This window comes from Rhinolophus sinicus, linkage group LG01, assembly GCF_036562045.2.
Source record: "Rhinolophus sinicus isolate RSC01 linkage group LG01, ASM3656204v1, whole genome shotgun sequence".
NCBI classification, from domain to species: domain Eukaryota; kingdom Metazoa; phylum Chordata; class Mammalia; order Chiroptera; family Rhinolophidae; genus Rhinolophus; species Rhinolophus sinicus.
Window position 1 is genome coordinate 80,912,757 of NC_133751.1, and position 16,868 is coordinate 80,929,624.

The 16,868-nt window shown below is 36.6% G+C and overlaps 1 protein-coding gene across 1 annotated transcript; it reads right to left on the bottom strand.

The window, feature by feature from the left end:
- Nucleotides 1-842: 842 nt before the first annotated feature.
- Nucleotides 843-1,790, bottom strand: LOC109460766 (olfactory receptor 5AC1). The gene has a single exon (XM_019756474.2). The coding sequence runs from the start codon at nucleotides 1,779-1,781 to the stop codon at nucleotides 843-845; it is 939 nt and encodes a 312-aa protein (XP_019612033.2). The 5' UTR covers nucleotides 1,782-1,790.
- Between the last annotated feature and the right edge of the window lie 15,078 nt (nucleotides 1,791-16,868).

Genomic DNA, 16,868 nt, shown 5'->3' on the forward strand with positions numbered 1-16,868 from the left:
TTGGAAGTAAATTAGTGGTAGAGAATTCACGAACCCAGGTTTCCACCCATATCTTTATATACTAAATCAAGTTCTTATCTCGGATCCAGACTCCTTGCCTACTATCCAGTCAGCTGCTGCTGAAACTGATGGATTACAACAAGGTTGGTCTCTGAAATTACTTTTCATTACACTCAAATATTTCTAAATTTATAAATTATGGAATAGTACACTACATGCCATATCCTTGATAAAAATTGAATGTGGAATTATAAATATGAGCTGTAATTTTGATGCTCTAATTCTTAAATTCATGCAAGCTTCCTTTTTTCTTCCTAAGATCCACGGATATTTTTTAGAACTTTTCACTTTTTCCTAATGTTTGTCAGTAACCAGTACATTTCTTCTCATGAATATATTCTTCCAGGAAGCAAAATTTTATTTTTATCCATCTACTGGAGTTACTGTGCATGGCAGAGAACAAAGCCTTATTAACCCTGCAGGTCCAGAGCGGTGGGCTGAGCTCATTCATGAACTAAACGAGTAACGCTGTATGCCAGCCTCAATTACAGCTATTTCTCAGGAAAATTGTCAGTTACTATCTGGAATTTTGGAAGTCCCTAGAAAATAGCTAATTTGTAGAAGCTAAACAGATAAAATGTAGTACAATGTTTTTAAATAAGGTAAAGTTATGTGTAATGTTCCCAAACTTTCACTGGACCTATATCCACATAGACATCATAGGAGGCAGTGTTCCTTTACACACAGTTCATGGACCACCCTGATCCCCTCTGGTGACATGGCAGAGTCACCGCTAATCTATAGGACTTTTTTCAGCAGAAGGCAAAGAAACAGTTTGAAAATTATCTGACAACTCTCTGTTTCTGTATTATTTTTCTTATGGCACCTGTAACTTCTTTGTTCCTTAGACTGTAAATAAAAGGATTTAGTAAAGGAATTATTATTGTGTAAAATAAAGAATACATTTTATCACGATCTTCCGTGTGGCCAGACCCAGGACGCACATACATGAAGAAGAGCGTGCCATAGAACAAGGAGACAGAGAGCAGGTGGGCACTGCACGTGGAGAAGGCTTTGCTCCTGCCCTTTTCAGACTTCTTTTTCAGGATGGCAAAGAGGACACGGGTGTAAGAGACCATGATGGTCATAAAAGTGAAGACTTGTATAAAGGTTGAAAATATTAGAACCAGAAGTGTATTAACTGTAGGATCAGTGCAAGAAATTTTGAACAGTTGTAAAATTTCACAGTAGAAATAGTGTATTACATTGGATCTGCAGAAAGTTAATCTGAATAACAACCCCACATGAATTGCTGAATGTAGAAAACCAAGAAAATATGAAACACCTATAAATTGAGTACAGAGTCTGTTGGACATCACCACTGGATAAAGCAAGGGGTTGCATATGGCTACATAGCGATCATAGGCCATCACTACCAGGAGGAAACATTCTGTGGTGGCACTGGAACCAAAAAAATAAAATTGGGCCATACAGTCAAAGAGAGGTATCATATGATTCTTCGATAAAAAATTTATAAGCATTTTAGGAGTCACAGAGGAGGAAGAACAAGCATCGGCAAAGGCTAAACTCCCAAGGAATAAGTACATGGGCGTGTGAAGGTGGGGGTCCCTCCAGATGAGCAAAATCAGTCCCAGGTTGCCCAGCATGGTGGTGAGGTAGATGACCAAGAACAGCAGGAACAGGGGGACCTGCAGCCCTGGACGATCTGTAAGTCCTGTGAGAACAAACTCAGTCACCAGAGTTTTATTTTCTTGTGCCATATTTGACCTAGCCAGTCACTAAAATGAAAGAATAAGTGGGGAAAGAATCACAAAAAAATCATAAAAACAGTGAATTTTTTGTGTGACTATCATATTCCTAAGAGGTGTTTCTCGTTTAATTAGTTGTTTAAAATTTTTACCTTCATTTGTCTACTTTTATATACATTCAAAATTTTCCATAATAAAAAGTTTTCAAAATAATAATTCACCTAATGTGACAAATAAATTTAATACAGTCTTTTTCAGTCTAGCAGGGTTTTTATTAATAGAACTGTATACACTCATCTTAAAACTCATATAAAAACTTTTCCATTTTTCCCCAAGAAAAATATAAATAGTAAGAATAGTCAAGAGTACCTTAATTGATATTGAACTATAATATAAACACATGATAATCAAAATATTAAGATATTGGCATATGAATAGACAAGAATTTCAGTGCAATGGAATAGAGAGCTTAGAAATAGAACCCAATATATACAGGAATGTGGCAGAAGACAAATATGATGTTTCAATTCAGTAAGGAAATGTCAATTAATATAATGGATTGTACTGACACTGTTGAATATCTGTCTGGAAATAAATAAGATTTGGTTCCAACCTCACAGCACAGGTATTTTCTAAGAAATTTAGGAGACAATTATATAACATAAGAATTAGAGAAATCCTTGTTCAAGAGAAGAAAGCCAGTATAAAAACTTAGCTACTATAAAATTTTATTGCATAGCAAAAGAAAACCTAACAGAGTCAAAGGGCATATAATATGTTGGGAAATATATGTTATCAAGTATGTGAAATATACACATGTGTGTCTATAATATAAAAATAACTTGATAATAGATAAGAAAAAGACAAATAATTTAAAAGAAGCATGAGTAAAGGATACGAACAGGCAAGTTTATAGATGAACAAATCAAAATGCCTAATAAATAAAATTAAAAGATGCCCAAATTTTTGTGTCATAGACCCACACACATGCATGTGTAGGCACGTGCACACACACACACGCACACACACACATACACACACACACACACACACACACAGTACCCCCATCTCATGTATCAGATTAGCAGAAATTAAAATGAATAAAAATACTCACTGCTGACTGAGGTGAGGAGAGTTCTACGCTTATATAATACTTGTAGAAATATAAATTGCAAAAGCTTTTTTGAAAAGCAATTTTTATATGATCCCATTTAATTTAAAAAATATATATTTATACCTTTTGATCTACCATCTCTTTTATATTCTCTTTTATGTATGCTCTAGAAATATAGCACCAATACACAAAGATAAATATGCAAAGACTATCTAAAGGATTGTTTTCCAATAGAGCAAAGACCAGATGTGTCAATAGTGAGATGGTTAAATAAGTCATAGTACATTCATATTTCGGAATATAATTTAGTCATGAAAAAATAGAGTTGTTCCACTTGAACTTGGAATTTCCACAATGTATAAACTATCTAAGAAGAGTAAGATACAGAAAAGTATAAATAATATTATCACATTATTGTAAAATAAGCGATGATTTTAAAATTTCTTTTATGTGAAGAAAATGTGGATAATAGACACTATATTTATAGCACTGATTTTTCTGGAACAGGAGTAGAGGTAGGAATGAGGGAAGGGGAGGAGAGAGGAAATGATATAATCAAAATAAGAGTTCTATGAGAAAAGCAGCATATATATTATGATCTCTTTCATATAAAATTATGTAATTGATTTATTTGTTTGTATATGTACCTACATACATCTATACATGTATCCACATACATGTATAAAAAGATGTGTAAGAGAATGGTCTCCAACATGTTAATAATGGAGAAAATATGAACAATTAAATCCTCTTATTGCCTTTTTTTTTTCTTATTGCCTTTTTAAGGAGATATTTTGACACCAAAAGTTCCAATGTAAAATTAGGATGTAATAATCTATAAAATTTTGTGTATAAATATCAGTTAAAGACAGAAAATTTTGTGTATAAATATCAGTTAGAGACAGAAAAGCCTTTGTTTTGGATATTATCAATGAGAGTCAACTTTTGTCCATTGAGAGTAGATGGAATTTTAAAAAATATTCCAGGGTTACCTGTAATTATATAAAATAAGAATTAAAATAGAGTAACAGTGTTTTTATATAGAGTTTCTTTTTGGTAATTTCAATAATTTTCTTATTAAATTTATTCCTGCATACTATTGTTTGCCACTGTTGTGAATATAACATTTGGTCTTTGCATGAAGTAATAACATCGATTTTTTTTCATGATTTATAAATAGTCTCTGAAAGAACTCCAAAACAGTTTTCTGGTGAATATAGATTCTTTTAGATTACCTTAAAAAGAAAAATAAATACATTTAGGTATATAGATTGTTATAGTATTTACATGTATGAAAAATATTTTCATAAATTTATGGTCATATCTCTTGATACTTATGGACGTAAGAATTTTTACTATGAGAATATATTAGAAAAACTGAGTTTGTCTAATTTCAAAACATGAATAAATTCTCTTTTCTAAGAATCAATAATCAGTGTAAAAGAGGATCATGAGATTATTCTGTCTTAAAAATAAATGAAGAATCAATGTTTTAGCATTTTTACTTTTAAATATATACCTACAGGGAGACTTAATATGTACAACACAGGCTAACATATTAACTAAAAATTAAGAACCTTAAGAGATTTTTGCCCCACATTGTCTGGCCCAAATTTCTTTATAACCTCAAATAAGCAAAGTATTGCAATTCCTAGTTTTAGTTCCTACAATGTGTACTTTAGCTAAGAATTAGTAAGCTTTGTGAATTTTTGAGTTAGTGACAGATAACACAAGGTGTCTTCTGAAGTTATTTTCAGTGACTTTAGCTCATATTCTCAAGATTCCATGAAATTAAATAATTTTTATTGTGCTCAGCCACAAACCTTAAGCCCAAATTTCCCATTCTGAAAAATTACAAATAAATTATATTTGAGCTACATAGTTTATGTCTCAATTAAGAAAACTTCACTTATAGAGTAAACTCTGAATTTTTCTTATTACTATTATTTAATTTTTCTATTTTTCATTCTTCTGATAATTGAACTTTACTATTTAAAAGCTTCCCAACAAATGTGTTCTACACAGTAAAAATTCTAATTGAAATGTACATGTTCAGGCAGACATTAAGTCTGTCTGTCCAGATTTTGGTTGCTGATTTTAAAATGAAAAAAAAAAAAAGACCTGTCTAGGATTTTAATTTCTTACTTAGATGTTTTGTTATCACATAGACAAATTACAATGCTATAGTAATGAAAATTACGAAAATCTCTGTACTCTCACCCATGGGAAACTGGAAGTGTTCTGGTTTTTCAAAGTAACATAAAAATATTACAGAAATGGAGCAGTTTTACTTGTGCATTGATTTTCCTTGGAAACTCCAAACTGAAGGGAGATAGCACTTCTTCTTCCTATTTGCAAACCCATTCTTTAAAATATATATTTTTTAATTCCCTTGATGCTTCCACAGGATTCCCAATAGGATAAAGTCAAAGTTTTTCTACTGGGCTTTGTGAGCTGATCATTAAATCATCCATACACAGCTAATTATAACACTTAAACTGACACATTGTGTCCTCAGCATTTATTGTATGGGCATGTTTATAAAATGTCGCTGAATGGAGTTTAGAATAAGCCTTTTTTCCTTCCTCTTGTTTCTTTTAATGGTGCCACTACCCAACTACCTACTTGACTTGTCCACTTGGAAATCCCAAAGGTACCTTAGAATTAACATGTCCAAATCTGAAATTAAAATCTTCCTCTATTGTACTCCCAAACGTGTTGTGCTTCCAGTGTTCCCTGACTCAGGGAATAGTCACCAAACAAACTTTTACACAAGTCATAAACCTGGAACACATCCGTGACACTAACTTCTCCCACAGACGCATCGTTTTGACCATTGCCTCTAGATTTTATCTACTAAAGATGTCTTAAATCTAACTATTTTTTTCTATATGTACAGTTAGTCGTAAAATGCAAGATATGTTCATCTCTTGCCTGGGCTTATTAAATAACCTCCTAACTACACTGTCTGCCTCTGCTAACACAGTCATCCAATCCATTTCCCACACCACAGTGATTTTTATAAAATATACACCATTTCTCTATTATCCTAAACACGCACACTCTCCCCAACTTAAATTTTATAAAAAAACTTCTCATTACACATAGAATGACAACTAAGCTTTTTAAAAAGATTTTTATTCAAATACAGCTAACATACAATATTATATTAGTTTCAGGTTATATCACAGTTATTCAACATTTATAGACCTAAAGAAGTGATCACCATAATAAGTCCAGCAACCATCTGACACCATAGCACGCTATCACAATATTATTGACTATATTCCCTATGCTGTACATTATATTACATCAGGTGTATTTATATAATTTATATAATTTAAGAAGTGATCCCCCTGAATAATCTAGGACCCACTTGGCACTATGCATAGTTATTACCATATCATTGTAATATTCCCTATGCTTTGCTTTACATCCCCGTGACTATTTTGTAACTTCCAATTTGTACTTCTTAATACCTTCACCTTTTTCACCCTACCTCCAAACCCCCCTCCCATCTATCACCCTGATAGACCTGACACCCATATGACACAATACATAGCAATTACAATATTATTGACTGTATTCCTTATGCTATACCCTACATCCCCATGACAATGTGTAACAACCAATTTGTATTTCTTAATCCCTTTGCCTTTTTTACCTACCCTTCCATCCCCTTCCTTTCTGATAGCCATTAAATATTCTCTGTATGAATTTGTTTCTGTTTCATTTGTTTGCTTATTTTGTTCTTTACATTTCACTGATAAGTGAAATCATATGCCATTTGTCTTTTGCTATCTGACTTACTACACTCAGCACAATACCCTCTAGGTCCATCCATGTTGTCACATGAAAAAATTTTATTTTTTATAATGGCTGAGTAATATTCCATTGCCTATACATATATACCACCTCTTCTTTATCCATTCATCCATTCAGGGACACCCAAGTTGCCTTCATATCTTGGCAGTTGTAATTAATACTACAATGAACATATGGATGCACACGTTGCCTTGAAGTAGCATTTTGGGTTTGTTCAAATAAATACCCAGAAGTGGCAGTACTGGATCCTTCTTTGTCTCCTGTTATAGTCTTTGTGTTAAAGCCTATTTTGTTGGGTTTAAGTATTGGTAACCTAGCATTTGTTGCTATTGTTTTTATTTTCCTGAAATAACTTTTCCAATCCCTTTACTTTCAGTCTGTGTGTGTCTTTCAATCTGAAGTGAGTTTGTTGTAGGGAGCATATGTGTGTTTTCTTTTCTTATCCATTCAGTCACCCTATGTCTTTTGATTGGAGGATTTAATTCATTTACATTTAAAGTGATTATTGTAGATATGTAGTTATTTCCATTTTTAATTTATATATTTTTTAAAATTTATTGGGGTGACAATTGTTAGTAAAATTACGTAGATTTCAGGTGTACAATTTTGCATTACATCATCTATAAATCCTATTGTGTGTTCACCACCCAGAGTCAGTTCTCCTTCCATCACCATATATTTGATCCCCATTACCCTCTGGTAACCACTAAACTATTGCCTGTGTCTATGAGTTTTTGTTTCTCATTTGTTTGTCTTATTCTTTTGTTGTTTTTGGTTTATATACCACATATCAGTGAAATCATATGGTTCTCTGCTTTTTCTGTCTGACTTATTTCGCTTAGCATTATACTCTCAAGATCCATCCATGTTGTCACAAATGTTCCTATATCATCTTTTCTTGCCACCGAATAGTAGTATTCCATTGTGTATATCTACCACAACTTTATCCATTCATCTATCAAAGGACATTTTGGTTGTTTCCATGTCTTGGCCACTGTAAACAAAGCTGCAGTGAACATTGGCGCACACGTGTCTTTATGTATAAATGTTTTCAGATTTTTTTGGTAGATACCCGGAGAGGGATTGCTGAGTCATATGGTAATTCTATTCGTAATTTTTTGAGGAACCTCCACACTGCCTTCCATAGTGGCTGCACCAGTCTGCATTCCCACCAACAGTGTATGAGGGTTCCTTTTTCTCCACAGCCTGTCCAACACTTGTTACTATTTGTCTTGTTGATGATAGCCATTTTAATTAGGATGAGGTGATATCTCATTGTGGTTTTTATTTGCATTTTTCTGATGATTAGTGATGTTGAGCATTTTTTCATATGTGTATTTGCCATTTGAATGTCCTCTTTGGAGAAATGCCTCTTCAGGTCCTCTGCCCATTTTTCAATTGGGTTGTTTGTTTTTTTGTTGTTGAGTTTCATGAGTTCCTTGTATATTTTGGATATTAGCCCCTTATCAGAGGCACTGTTTGCAAAAATCTTCTCCCATTCAGTTGGTGGCCTCTTTATTTTTTTGATGGTTTCTTTTGCTGTGCAGAAGTTTCATATAGTCTTATTCGTTTATTTCAACTTTTACTTCCCTTGCCTTTGGAGTTAAATTCATAAAATGTTTTTTGAACCCAAGGTCCATAAGTTTAGTACATTTGTTTTCTTCTATGCAGTTTAATGTGTCAGGTCTTATGCTTAAGTCTTTGATCCATTTTGAATTAATTTTGGTACACAGTGACAGATAGCAGTCCAGTTTCATTCTTTTGCACGTGGCTATCCAATTCTCCCAGCACCATTTATTGAAGAGGCTGTCTTTCCTCCATTGTATGTTTTTGGCTTCTTTGTCAAAAATTATCTGTCCATATTTATGTGGTTTTATTTCTGGGTTCTCGATTCTATTCCATTGGTCTATGTGTCTGTTTTTCTGCCAATACCATGCTGTTTTGATTATTGTAGCCCTGTAGTACAAGCCAAAGTCAGGAAGTGTGATACCTCCAGTATTGTTCTTCTTTCTTAAGATTGTTTTGGCTATTCGGGATCTTTTGTGGTTCCAAACAAATCTGATGATTTTTTGTGCTATTTCTTTTTTAAAATGCCATTGGGATTTTGATGTGGATTGCATTAAATCTGTATATTACTTTGGGTAATATGTCCATTTTAACTATGTTGATTCTTCCAATCCATGAGCACGGAATGTCTTACCATTTCTTTGTGTCCTCTTCAATTTCTTTTAAAAATATCTTACAGTTTTCAGCATATAGGTCTTTCACATCCTTGGTTAAGTTTATTTCTAGGTATTTTATTCTTTTTGCTGCAATCGCAAAAGGAATTGTTTTTTGTATTTCTTTTTCTGAGATTTCATTGTTAGTATATAGGAAGGCAATGGACTTTTGTGCGTTGATTTTGTAGCCAGCAACTTTACTGTATTCGTTGATTGTTTCTAATAGCTTTTTGGTGGAGTCTTTAGGGTTTTCTATATATAGCATCATGTCATCTGCAAAGAGTGATAATTTAACTTCTTCATTCCCAATTTGGATGCCTTTTATTTCTTTCTCTTGCCTGATTGCTCTGGCAAGGACTTCCAACACTATGTTGAAAAGCAGAGGTGATAGGGGACAGCCCTGTCGTGTTCCTGAATGTAGAGCAAAGGGCTTCAGCTTTTCACCATTAATTATGAGATTAGCTGAGAGTTTGTCATATATGGCCTTTATTATGTTAAGATATTTTCCTTCTATACCTATTTTATTAAGTGTTTTAATCATAAATGGATGTTGTATCTTGTCAAACGCTTTTTCTGCATCAATTGATATAATCATATGATTTTTGTCCTTTATTTTGTTTATGTCATGTATCACATTGATGGATTTGCATATGTTGAACCATCCTTGTGCCCCGGGGATGAACCCCACTTGGTTGTGGTGAATAATCTTTTTAATGCACTGTTGCATTTGATTTGCTAGAATTTTTTTAGGATTTTCGCGTCTGTATACATCAGAGATATTGGTCTGTAGTTTTCTTTTTTTGTGTTGTCCTTCTCAGGTTTTAGGATCAGGGTAATGTTGGCCTCATAAAATGAGTTAGGGAGTACAGTCTCTTCTTCAATTTTTTGGAAGAGTTTGAGCAGGATTGGTATTAGATCCTCTTTGAAGGTTTGGTAGAATTCACTAGTGAAGCCATCTGGTCCCGGACTTTTGCTTTTGGGAAAGTTTTGGATGACTGATTAAATTTCGTTACTGGTGAACGGTCTGTTTAAATTTTCCAGTTCTTCGTGGTTCAGCCTAGGAAGGCTATATGTTTCTAAGAACTTGTCCATTTCTTCTAGGTTATTGAAATTGGTGGCGTATAGTCCTTCATAGTATTCTTGGATGATCCTTTGTATTTCCTTTGTGGTGTATTTCCTTGGATGATTCCTTTGTGGTGTCCGTGATAACTTCCCCGTTTTCATTTCTGATTTTGTTAATTAGTGTCTTCTCTCTTTTTATCTTTGTGAGTCTAGCCAAGGGTTTGTCAATTTTGTTAATCTTTTCAAAGAACCAGCTCTTTGTCACATTGATTTTTTCTATTGTCTTTTTGTTCTCTATTTCATTTAGTTCTGCTCTGATTTTTGTTATTTCCTTTCTTCTGCTGACCTTGGGTTTCATTTGTTCTTCTTTTTCTAGTTCTTTAAGGTGTAACATGAGGTTATTTATTTGGGATTTTTCTTGTTTCTTGAGATAGGCCTGTAATGATATAAATTTCCCTCTTAAAACTGCTTTCGCTGCATCCCAAAAATTTTGGTAGGATGTATTTTCATTGTCATTTGTTTCTATGTATCTTTTGATCTCTCCTCTAATTTCTTCTTTGACCCAGTCGTTCTTTAAAAGTATGTTGTTTAATCTCCATGTATTTGTGTTTTTTCCTGCTTTCTTTTTGCAGTTGATATCCAATTTCAAAGCCTTGTGATCAGAGAATATGCTTGGTATGATTTCAATCTTCTTAAATTTGCTGAAGCTGATTTTATGTCCCAATATATGGTCTATCCTTGACAATGTTCCATGTACACTAGAAAAAAATGTATAGTCTGATGTTTTAGGATGAAGTGCTCTATATATGTTAATTATGTCGATTTCATCTAATGTGTCATTTAGGGCTGCTATTTCATTTTTTATTTTCTGTTTGGATGTGATGTATTTAAGTCCCCTAATATAATTGGGTTTTGGTCAATTTCTCCTTTCGTTCTGTTAGTAGTTGCTTGGTACATTTTAGTGCTCCATGATTGGGGGCATAAATATTGATGACTGTTATGTCTTTTTGTTGTATAGTCCCCTTTACCATTATGAAATGTCCATCTTTGTCTCTTGTTACCTTTTTCACCCTGAAGTCCGTTTCATCTGATATCAGTATGGTTACACCTGATTTTCTTTGGATACCATTTGCTTGGAGTGTCAATTTCCACTCTTTCACTTTGAGTCTATGCTTCTCCTTGTAGCTGAGATGTGTCTATGGAGACAGCATATGGTTAGGTCTAGTTTTTTAATCCAATCTACTACTCTGTGCCTTTTTATTGGTAAGTTCAGTCCATTTACATTTAGGGTGATTATTGATATGTGAGGATTTCCTGTCATTCAATCTTTAATTTTCTGGTAAGGCCGTGTCTCCATTGTTTCTTTGCCTTTTTGTTGTTGTCTATTATTTCTGTATGGTGGTATTCTATGATGTTTCCCTCTGCTTCTTCTTTTATTACAGTATATATTTCAGATCTGTTTTTTTTTGTTTTTGAGTGGTTATCCTTAAGTTTATGTAAAAGAAAGTTTCATATTTAGAGTATTCCATTTTCTTCAGCAAGTTTACTTTCTCCATTCCCATATTCCGGTTCAGGCCTTTACTCTCCCCCTTTTTATGTTTTGGTTGCCACAAATTGTCCCTGTTGATGGTGGTCGGATAGCCTCCTTTAGTATTTCTTGTAGTGCAGATCATTTATTAGAAAATTCCCTCAGCTTCTGTATGTCTGGAAAGGTCTTTATTCCTCCTTCATATCAAAGGATATCTTTGCTGGATATATTATTCTTGGCTCATAATTTCTCTCTTTCAATAGTTTGAATATTTGGTTCCACTCCCTCCTGGCTTGTAGAGTTTCTGCTGAAAAATCTGATGATAATCTAATGGGCTTTCCTTTGTAGGTTACCGTCTTCTTTTCCCTGGCTGCCTTGAGGATTCTTTCTTTGTCATTGATTTTATACAGCTTCAATACAATGTGTCTTGGAGAAGGCCTGTTGGGATTGAGGTAATTATGTGTTCTATTTGCTTCTTGGATTCGAGGATCCAGTTCTGTCCACAAGTTTGGGAAGTTTTCATCAACAATTAGTTTGAATATATTCTCTGTGCCCTTCTCATTTTCTTCTCCTTCTGGTATGCCCATTATTCTTACTCTTTCTGATGGAGTCAGAAAGTTCTTGTAGAGTTCTTTCATTTCTTTTAAGTCTCAAGTCTCTTTCTTCTTCCATCTGTGTAATTTCCAGGTTTCTATCTTCGATGTCACTGATTCTTTCCTCCATCTGGTCAACTCTACTGCCTAAGCTGGTTATTTCATTCTTCATTTCTTCTACTGAGTTCTTAACCTCCAGAAATTCTATTTGGTTCTTTTTTAAAATTTCAATCTCTTTCGTAAAACGTTCATGTTGCTCTTTGATTGTGTTTCTGAGTTCATTAAACTTTCTGTGTTTTCTTGCAACATGTTGAGATTTACAGAAGAGCAATCTTGAATTCTCTGTCATTTAAGTCACATATTTCCATATCTTTAAGTTTCTTTTCTGGAGACTTTTCACTTTCTTTCTGAGCTGTCTTGTTGCCTTGGTTATTCATGGCAATTAATGATTTATTATTTCTCTTCCCAGACATCTACAGGAGTGGGTTCTGCAACAGGTTGATAGGAAGAGGTCTTTCTTTTGTTTTCCAGTACTTGTTGATAGAATGTTTTATTTTCTCTCCAACTGCCGCCTTTTTTTCTCTCTCACACGGTAGTGCTATTTTTTCTCTGCACTATTCCAGCTTCTCACATAATGGGGGATTCCCTGGGAGATGGGTTTCTCCTCTGTTAATAGTTCACCTGGGTCACGGGTCACAGGGCACAGTGTCCGTGTGGGTATGCGGAGAGCTTTTGAAGTTCCAAAGCTCTTCCTGCACCAGATTCAGAGCCCGTATGTTTCAGCAGTTCTGTTTACTCCTGCAGGGATCCGCCCAGATAGGTGGGGCCAGGGGCTGGGTGAGTTGTGAGAGGTAGCCCAGAACAATGGTGGCAACCACCACCACAGCCGGTCCTGCTTCCTCAGCTCTCTCCCCTCTGCCGGAACTAGTTGGGTTGCGAATCTGTGTCTGCCATCCACAGTTCTCAGAACAGCAAATATTCTGTTCTTTTGATCTGACACAGCTACTGTTCTGCTTCTAGCATGGGGCAGGTGGGGGCGGGGCGAGCTCTGGGAGGGTAGGGAGGGGTGGCTAGTCTCAGTGCCTAAGGCTTCCGTTCTCTGCTCGGCAGTGAGGGCTTAAACCACTGTTTTCAGCCTCCTTCTCTCAGTCTTTTCTCCGAGGCCTCTTCTGTGAGCGTTGGGTTCAGCCGTGTTATATGGTGCCCCCTCAGCCCTGTGGGCCATAAACGGAGCCCTAGCAGTCCGACTTCTTCCCTCTTCTGCAGGTGCGGTAATTCTGGGAAGCAGCGAGCTCGGAGCACCGAGCTAGGTCTGCGTCCTGCGTCCTGCACCCGCGCGGCTCCGTCTCTGTACTTCTCCCTTCCCTCCTCCCCTACTCACGAGATTCGCCCACCTTTAGGTGAATTGAGTAGTGGCCTCTTCATCTTGCCTGTCTGCTGTGCAGGGAGTCCTTTGTGGAGCTATAGTCTGATTAGTTGTAAATTCCAGGGGAGATTTACAGAGGCTCACCTCATGCCGCCATTTGGATCCTTCGATTTTTTTTTTCATCTTAAAGAAGTCCCTCTAACATTCCTTGTAATACTGGTTTGGTGGTGATGAACTCCTTGACCTTTTTCTTATCTGGGAAGCTCTTTATCTATCCTTCAATTTTAAACAATAGCTTTGCTGGGTAGAGTAATCTTGGTTGTAGGTCATTGCTTTTCATAACTTTGAACATTTTATACAAATCCCTTCTCGCCTGCAAATTTTCTGTTGAGAAATCAACTGACAATCTTATCGGAGCTCCCTTGTAGGTAACTAACTGCTTTTTTCTTGTTGCTTTTAATATTCTTTCTTTGTCTTTAACCCTTGACATTTTAATTATTATGTCTCTTAGTGTGGGCCTGCATATTTGGGTTCATCTTGTTTGGGACTCTCTGCACTTCTAGGACTTGAATATCCATTTGCTTTGCCAGGTTAGAGACATTTTCTGTCATTACTTCTTCAAATAAGTTTTCAATTCCTTGTTCTCTCTCTTCTCCTTCTGGTACCCTTACGATGTGAATGTTGGAATGCTTGACATTTTCCCAGAGGCCCCTTAAACTATCCTCATTTTTTGGGATTCTTTTTTTCTTGCTGTTCTGTTTGGGTGTTTTATGCTACCTTATCTTCTAAATTGCTGATTTGATTCTCTGCTTCATCAAATTTACTCTTGATTCCCTGTAGTGTATTCTTCGTTTCAGTTATTGTATTCTTCATTTCTGACTCGTTCTTTTTATGTTTTCTGTCTCCATTTTTATGTTTCCTATATCTTTGTTGAAGTTCTCCCTGAGATCATTGAGCATCCTTATAACTAGTGTTTTTAACTCTGCATCTGGTAGCCTGCTTATCTCTGTTTTGTTTAGTTCTTTTTCTGGATCTTTAGTCTGTTCTTGCATTTGCGACATCTTTCTTTGCCTCCCCATTTTGGCTGCCTCCCTGTGTTTGTTTCTATGTGTTAGGTAAAGCTGCTATGTCTGCTGGTCTTAGTAGAAAGGCCTTATGTAGTAGGTGTCCTGGAGGCCCAGTAGTGCATTCCCCCTGGTCACTAGAACTGGGTGCAACAGGTGTGTTCCTTGTGTGGGTTATGTGTGTCCTCCTATTATAGTTGAGCCTTGGTTGCTGTGTGCACATCAATGGGAGGGATTGACCTTCTAGCTCAGTGGTTGTGAGGACTGGCTGTGACTACAGTGAAGGAGTTGTTGTGGAGGGACTGACCCTATGGAGCAAGATTCACTTTATCAGGGCTCTGGTGCCTGCCCAGTGTGCCTGTTGTGTGTCATCTTTGGAGGCAGGCAGGTGATGCTCCACCTCAATTTGGAGCTGGCCACTGGGTGTGCCAGCCCCAGGGCCACTTAGGAGGGGAACTGCTGCAGGCCAAGCTCAGCCAAAGCCTATGCCAGGGCCACCTGCCATGAGTCACAAAGCAATTTGCAGATCGCCACTGCCTGTGCTGCGCTTGGTGGTGCCTTGAGAGGCCAAGTTTTGAACCAAACCCTGCTGCTGCCAGTGCCAGGTTTAGGTCTGCTCAGCCAGAGGTACAAGACATACCAAAGGCAGATGCTGCTTGTTTGTGTTTTGTGACTCTTTGAGAGACTTTAGCACATCTGCAGCATGAGCTGAGGCAGGTGGTTTGTATGAAAAAGCCACTGGAAGGGGCTTGGGTGTGCCCAAATGTTGGGTGAGGTGTGGTCTCAGAATCACCAGGGTGGGGTGAATTACAGCATTAGCCAAGTTGAGACTCAGATATGGCAGCAGCCTGCATCTGCATGGAGGAAGGGGGTAGGGCTCAACAAAGAAACAATGGCTTCCACCAGCTCCTCTCTCGGCGAAAAAGCTACTCCTCCAATCTTTACCTGAAGCCAGACAACTCAGTTCCTCTCTGTATGTCCCTGTCACCCTTCGAGCTGCTGCCCCAGCACTGGAGCTCAGAGTGAGTGAGTCCATCAGAGAGTAAGTCCATGCATGGGCCCTTCAAGAGATGCTCCTGGAGTGTAGCCACCCTCCATTCCACTCATCCACAGTCTCTGTTGGTTTTCACAAACAGAAATTATGGGGACTTCTCTTCCTGACAATGGAACACTGGGATGGAGAGCCTGGTACAGCACTGGAACCCTTCACTCTACTGGGGAGTGAGGGGAAACTCCACAGCTGAGATAGCCCTCCTCAGTTTTAATGGTCGCTTGTGGGTGTGGGACCAGCCCATTCTGCATCTCTGCCCCTCCTACCAGTCTTGAGGTGGCTTCTTTTGTATGTCCTTAGTTGTAGGGCTTCAGTTCAGCTAGACTTGAGGCAATTCTCAATGATGGCCATTTTGTAATTTAGTCATAATTCTGATTCGTTCATGAGAGAAAGTAAGCACCGCATTTACCTATTTTGCCATCTTGACCAGAAATAGAGCACCTTCTTAAGCTTAGTGTGTCTTTACTTTAAAGCCATGTGTCTTTACTGAGAAATAGATCCAATAATTAACTGTATACAGTTGAAGTGGTTTCTTGCATTGCATGTGTATGTTGTTTCCAGTAACACTAACTGCACTTACAGAAAATCCCCAATATTTTAGTAGATTGATGTAATAGAAGTTTAGTTCTCCTTAAAGATAGGGATAAAGCACATGTTTCTAACTGAAAGACTATTCTACCCCAATTGATGATTCAGAGTCCCAGACTCTTTCTAAGTTGTCACTCAAACATTTTCCACACATGACTTCTTTCAGTGTTTGTGTTTTTATTTGGATCAAGCTAGAAGCAGAAAGTTCACAGGGGATTTCAAATGTGAGGTGCTTATGAGCCCGTTATGTAAATGATGTATGTTACTTTCAATCTTAAACTCAATTATATAACTACATTCAACTGAAAATGGGGGCTGTGTGTCTTGGATGAAAAGAAAATGGATTTGGTGATCAGTTTCTTCTATTGTTCTCCTTTTGATTACCATTTACCTGTTTTACCCTCTTTCCCACATAGAGAGCATGCTCAGCCTCTTTTCAAGGAAGTTAAACCCAATTCCTGTCTAGTCCTTATCTCAACAAAAAGCTAGGATCTCCAGGTGATACGCTGTTCTCTCCATCAAATCAAGCTTTGGCTGTTCTTTGTCTAGATGCCAAGAATTTTTTTTTTAATATATTATTTTGCCACGTTATATAACTACACACTTTCAATATACAATTTTTGTAGGATTTATCTGTCATCCTATAGAGCACGTGAACTTTGCAAAGGTATCCAGATGACTTATCTGGT